This window comes from Trichechus manatus, unplaced genomic scaffold (genome assembly GCF_000243295.1).
Source record: "Trichechus manatus latirostris isolate Lorelei unplaced genomic scaffold, TriManLat1.0 scaffold00201, whole genome shotgun sequence".
Lineage (NCBI taxonomy): Eukaryota > Metazoa > Chordata > Mammalia > Sirenia > Trichechidae > Trichechus > Trichechus manatus.
In genome coordinates this window covers 2198815-2205603 of record NW_004444137.1, presented here as the reverse complement: position 1 = coordinate 2205603, position 6789 = coordinate 2198815, and the positions used below count along the sequence as shown (strand labels likewise).

The window sequence follows — 6789 nt, the reverse complement described above, 5'->3', positions numbered from 1 at the left end:
GTCCCAGAGGGCCTGGAAGACAGAGCCGAAGCCCAGGGCTGAGGGGTCTCTACCCAGAATCCAGAGATCCTGATCAATGCCCAGTTTGGAGGGCAGGGCCATTGCCCAGATGGTCTCAGAGATTATTTTCAAGCCTTGAGAGCTAATGTAAATGGTTCTGCTGGGTTTGGGGCTTGCTTGGTACCTGTTATCCTTTCTTTCCCTCCAATTTCTCCCATTTGTAATGGAAATGTCTACCCAGTGCCTGTTCCACCACTGTACTTTGGAAACAGGTAACTTGTACTTTAGATTTCACAGGTTCCCAGATAAAGAGGAATTTTGCCTCAGGATAGAATGTGCCTAAAGTCTCACCCATACTTCACTTAGATGATTCAGAGGATGAGATTTTGGATTTGGAGTTGATATGAGACTTTTGGGACAATGTGATGGGGTGAATGTGTTTTGCATGTGGCAAGAGCATGAATTTTGGGGGGCCAAAGGTGGAATGTTATGGATTGAATTTTGTCTCTCCAAAATATGTTGTAAATCCATAACCTCTATGCCTGTGGTTATAATCCCATTTGGGACTGGGTTGTCTTTGTTATATGAGGCAGGGTTAGTGTAGGGTGTATCTTGAGTTAATCGCTTTTGAGATATAAAGAGATTAAACAAGTAAGCAAAGAGATGGAGTGAGACAGATGCCAAGACGTATGGAGATCTCCAGGGAACAAGGAAGCAGAAGCTGAAGAGACACGGACTTTCCTCCAGAGATGCCAGAGAAAGAAAGCCTTCCCCTAGAGCCAGCACTCTGAATTCAGACATCTAGCCCCCTAAACTGTGAGAAAATACTTTTCTGTTTGTTAAAGCCACCTACCTGTGGTATTTCTGTTATAGCAGCACTAGATAACTAAGACAGATACAATTTTGAAGTAGATTTACTTGACACAATCCCTTCTAAAAAGTTAATCTCAAAATATTTTACATGTTCTTGTGAAAAATATTCATATAGAACTAATGCTCATATAAAATTTGTTTCACGCATAGTTGTAAAGCCACAAACTGTTTAAAAATAACTATCAATATTTAACTGATAGGTTGAATTAAATCTAAATCATATTAACAGTATTACCATGTTGAGACCCACGACGTTCTTTAGTCAGAAGCTGTTGTAAAATGTAATAGTTAAACACCTTAAAGTTAGTACAAAAAATTATTCAATGATCTCTGACAGACTGTCTCAACAACTGTTATCAAAAAATATAAGGTGTGCAAAAGGTATTTGCGGCTTCATACGGATCGATTAAAACTCAATTACACGTAAGTGAATTACCCACTAGCTATGAGATTCTCCCTCTCTCGTGGGCCTGAAGGAGGGCAGGCATCTTGCTAGGTGGATGGTTGTGATGGTTAAGATTCTGTGTCAGCTTGGCTGGACCATGATTCTCAGTGTTTATATGTGATCACTCCCATGATGGGGTCTGCTGTGAGTAGCCAATCAGTTGAAAGGGCGTTTCCTTGGGCATGCGGCCTGCATCTGAATATAAGTGGACTTTCTGGCTTTTGCCTGTGCTGGATCCTACAGCTGGCTTCTGTTTGTCTGACCTTCGGTTCTTGGATTTGAGCTAGCAGCTTATCTGCCTATCTCAGTATTTCAATCTTCACAGCCTGTGAGCAAGAGCCTTGCTCTCCAACTTGCCGATCTTGGGCTCGCCAGCTTCTGGGACTATGTGAATCCACCGACTTGGGACATCCCAGCCTCTACAATTGCCTGTGCCATTTCCTTATATAAATCTCTCTCTCTCTCTATATATATATATATATATGCTTTACTGGTTTTGCTTCTCTAGAGAACCCAGCTTAAGACAATGGTACAACTGGCATTTATCTGAATCATTCAATTTAGCTAAAATCAATTGTTCTGGAACATCCCAACTAAATCATTATCCTTCAATTACGGAAATGTTAAAAGTTCAATAATCTTCCTAAAAATGGATCAAGATTTTACAATTAGAATGAGCAATAACAAGTACTATATTTAGATAGTTAAAAAAAAAAATCCCCCAAATCCAAACAACCTCCTCCCTTCCATCAAAAAACACTCTAAATGTTTTCTTACAGACTCTAGGCTACTGTAGCTCTGGCTGGCTGTCAGGTGGAGCCCACACTCATACTTGGGGGCTGAGGATGGTAAACTGAGGTGGTAGAGACTCTTTCTGGACCAGGCTTGTGGCGAAAGCAGCCCAAGGGCTATTTCCCTCTTCTCAGTCCGAGGTCTCAACCAAACAGTTAAACCATCAGGTCTGCCAAACTAGCGATAAAGTTAAGTTCTTCTGTCAGATCAGTGGCAGTGAGCAGTAACTATATTGAACCATCCGAACTGCGCTCGCCTGGTAGGGGATGACCAGGGGCTCCTGATCCTCACCCCAATCACGTTACTTCCTTCCACTGAGTAGAAAAGGGTCCACCCCACTTTTAGGATATACATTAAAACTTTGTATTTGTGTGTGTGAATCTATCCACGAGCAACACTGTGCCACAGCAGTAGGGTGGGAGAGAAGAGGATAAACTAAAAGTTAGGGTAGCACGGGGTGCAGCTGTCAAGGAGAATGACCTCCTCTCCCCACTCAGTGAGGACCCAGTGCAGAGGATGTGCTCTAAATGAGGGTATCTGCTGTTACAAAGGGGTCTCTGCCTGAGTTCTTTCTCCCCCACTCAAAAAAAATCATGGAATGAAACCGGTTCTACACCCCTTCGGGATTCCATCGGCCGCACTACAGTGCAAGTGAGTCAACGGGTGTTGTAACTTCAGGGGTAAAAGAACAGTCTGATTGTGCATTTGATGTGGAAGGAGCTCCTGCCCCATGAAATGGTGTCCTAAGAGTCCAGATGATTCTCTACATCAGCAGGGCTCAGTGTGAGGTCCCTAACCAGCGACACACTCCAGGAGCTTGTTAGAAATGCACATTCTCAGCCCCATCCAGACCCCCTGAATCAGAGCCCCAGAGCAAGGAGGGCAGTACTGGGTGTATACTCCAAGTCATTCTGATGCAGGCTAAAAAACCATTGCTCCATGTAGTCTTACCTGTCCTCAGAGTTCTGTAACCCACTCCCATGAGCATTGGCTGCCTCCTGAGCTACAGCGGGGAAAGGGCCAGGCCCTGGTGGCTGCAGGGGCTGTTTGCCGGCTGGCAGAAACACCCGCAGCATCCACCCCAGCCTGTAGCTGTGTTACAGTGTCCCCTCCCGACGAGAAGTCCTAAAACCACTGATCCCTCAGGCGTAGCCTGGCACGGGTGTAGCCTGGCACGGGTGTAGCCTGGTGCAGGTATAGCCTGGCATGGGTACAGCCTGGCCCCGCCAGCTGTACTACAGATGAAGTGAGGGTGCAGGCAGGCCTGGGAAGACCATGAACAATGTCCACCCCCACCCCAGCCCAGCCTGACTCCAGGTCCTGAGAAGTGCCAAGCTCCAGGTCTACAAATATCAGGGGTTTTGAGGACTCAGGAGGGACACAGGTTTAAAATCAAAGACCATCTTCACACATTTGCAATGAATGCACACTCATAACAAGAGAAAAGCAATACAGCATATTTCCATGATTGATCTGCCAATGCATATTCAAATTAAAATGGAGTGGCTGGTCCTGGAGAGCGCTCCCCAAGCCCTGAGAGGGCGTAGCCAAAATAACACACCACCCGCCACCCGCTTCACTCAGCAAGCCCCTTCCACTTGCTCAGTCCCGTACAAGCCACAGGAGATCCAACCAAACATTGTGTTTCGCTTTATTAGATACAGCAGGTGTGGGATTTACAAACGAGATCTATACATGTGCTGGATACAGATTGCGTACCTGTGGGCCTTTCTCTACCACGAGTTCTGAAATGCACGGACCTTGCTGACACAGTACAAAACAAGCAAACCCAAATACAATCAGATGGCACCCCAAAGTGGACAGCATCAACAGTTAAATTACCAAGTCATTAGTTTAAGATCAAAATACTTCAATGAAAATGGCATACAAAAAACAAACATATAAATTACGTTTAAGGTCTGTACATGAATCTTAAAAAAAAATAACAATACTGTGTTCTGTACAATATTGCTTCTTTTTAACATCCCAAATTCAAGAAACACCTTCCCTTGAATTCCAGAAAAGTGGGCAAAACGCACATGAAGTATAATTAAAATCATTTCACAAAAATACAAAATTGTGTCGGTTTTCTCAAAGGCACATTTTTTTAAAAAAAACACAGGAAACTTCCACTTCAGAAGCCCCTGTCTTATTGGACCCTGGCATGTGGCAGAATGGCAGCACCCTGTTGTGGCAAATCTTTGGCTGGCGAACGGCAAACAGGAATGGCAGCGGGGCAGCAGAGAGAAAATGAGCGTCCTGCATCCTCAAAGAAACCAAAAGGCCAGTGCTGAAAATCTCACAACACCAGGTGTCATACCTTGCTGTCTTCTGCAGGCAAGTTCTGCAACATCCATACACAATATGGAGTGAAGACGCGACCTTATTTTCGTTCAATGCATACCCAAGTGCTCACTGCCGAGCTACCGCGGGGATGAACTCGGGTGGCTTAAAATATGGGTCACTCTGCTGGGCTGCCTGCCCTGCCTGGCTTAGGCAACCAAATGGATGGCAGGCAGCAGCACCTCCTATCAGAGCAGCATCTTGCACGCAGATGACAAGAGCAAAGCAATATGGCACACCATCAAGTCTACACAAAGGTCCGCAGGACTTGCGCTCACATAATTGCTGCATCTTATGCCTACATTTTGTGGAGGTGATGTTTCCGACAAAGGAGCTGATCGAGGGTCCCTGGGGCACCCCAGCGGGGCTTCTTTCCCAGCCAGGAGTCCTGCGGGGGGGGTCCCTCAGGCTTCCAGCTGGACCTCAGCCTCCTCCAGCTGCAGGGTGTCATTGTCTCCCAGTAGCTCTGTCTCTGGCACGGAGCCTTCCTCCTCCTCCTCTGCTTCGGGCACGGGATTCTGGGCCACGTCTTCTGGAGCGTTCTGAGCATCCTCGGCGCTCTCGGAGAGCAGGGCCGCCCTGTCCGCCACCGACGTGTTGGAAGGCGCCGTGGTGACGTAGCCCGTGCTGGTGGAGCCACTGCCACTGTGATGGGAGCCTGGCTTGGGGATGATCTGGGGGGGCACCTGCTGAGGGGCCATTTGCATCGGAATCTGAACGGGATAGAAGTTGGGCAGGTAGGCTCCGTAGGCCGGCATCGGCTGGTACCCATTGACAGGGATGTAGAGCTGAGGCGGGGGCACCATTGGTCTGATCTGGCCCTTCATGGGGATGAACTGGGGCTGGGGGAAGGCCTGGGTCTTCTGCTTGGGCCCCATGTAGCGCGTGTTGCTGACGTTGCTCACGGGGCTGGTGCTGAGGGAGCTCGTCTGCGTGGTGTTGCTGGCGCCCGAGGTCTGCGCCGAGCTGTTGTAGTTGGAGAGGTTCCCCCAGGTTCTGAGCCTGCTGTGGATATCCTTGAACCGCGGCCGCCGGCTAGGGAACTCATTCCAGCACTCGATCATCAGGGCGTACACCCAGGCAGGGCAGTCGTCCGGGCAGGGCAGCACCTGGCGGTTGCGGATCATCTCCACCACGTCCTGGTTGGAGTAGCCGCAGTAGGGCTGCAGGCCGTAGCTGAAGATCTCCCACAAGACCACACCATAGGACCAGATGTCCGAGTCGATGGAAAACTTGCCATACATGATGGCCTCTGGGGACATCCAGCGGATGGGCAGGAGCGAATTCCCCACCAGCTTGTAGTAATCGGCCGAGTACACTTCACGGAAGAGGCCCAGGTCCGAGATCTTCACGTTCAGCTTGTCGAACACGAGGACGTTGCGGGTGGCCAGGTCCTTGTGGACCACGTGGTGGCTGGACAGGTACTCCATCCCTGCAGCGATCTGGGCCACAATGTGAACGAAGTCAGGAGGCTCCAGGGCAGACTTGACAGTCCGGTCGTTGTCGGTGCTGCCCACGTCCGAGTGTGGTGAGCGCATGACCAGGAACTCGTGCAGGTCACCGTGGGCACAGTAGCTGAAGATCATGCTGAGTGGCTGGTCTTTGGTCACTACCCCCAGCAGGCAGACGATGTTGGGGTGCTGGAGTCTCGACCGCATCATAGCCTCGTGCTTGAACTCCTCTCGGAGGGGCACCTCCGCTTTGTCCTTGAGCGTCTTGATGGCCACGGCCTGGGTCTGCTCCCCTGGTGTGGATCCAAAGAGGTGACCTTTGTAGACTTTCCCGAATCGGTCTTCGCCCAGCTCCTCCATGAACCGCACGGTGGACAGACTAATCTCTTTGAGCTTGGCCTGGCAAGAAGAAAAAACTCAGTGAATCATTTCTGTCACTGTAACACAAGCCAGGAGGGGGCTCTGGGGCTGGCATTGCCATCACAGCCAGGTGGCCCCCCAGCCCAGAACTCGCAGAAGGACCCAATCACCCTGCTAATCCCAGGTTCCACCTGCCCCACACATGGCTCATTAATTCATCTCATGTGTGTACGGACTCACAAACACACATACACACCACAGCCAGGCTTCACCACCAGCTGCCCCAGAGTCACTCTGCCCTCTCTCGGGTCTGTGCCCTCCTCCTAAGGCCTTCCCTCCTGTTGCCCCATATCATCCACAAACGAGCTCCAACCACCTCGGCTCGTCACAGTGAGATGCAGTGTCTTTTTTCTTTTTTTTTAATTATCTTTGTAGTTTAAGTGAAAGTTTACAATTCAAGTTAGTCTCTCATACAAAAATTTATACATACATTGTTAGGCGACCCTAATTGCTCTCCCTATACTG

The 6789-nt window shown here is 49.1% G+C and overlaps 1 protein-coding gene across 1 annotated transcript in view; it reads right to left on the bottom strand.

The window, feature by feature from the left end:
* Positions 1-4779: 4779 nt before the first annotated feature.
* ROR2 (receptor tyrosine kinase like orphan receptor 2) overlaps positions 4780-6789 on the bottom strand; it is a 73366-nt gene continuing 71356 nt past the window's right edge. The window contains exon 8 of the mRNA XM_004387974.3: positions 4780-6303. Coding sequence (XP_004388031.1) covers positions 4858-6303 — 1446 coding nt within the window. The 3' untranslated portion in view covers positions 4780-4857. The remainder of the gene's footprint in view (positions 6304-6789) is intronic.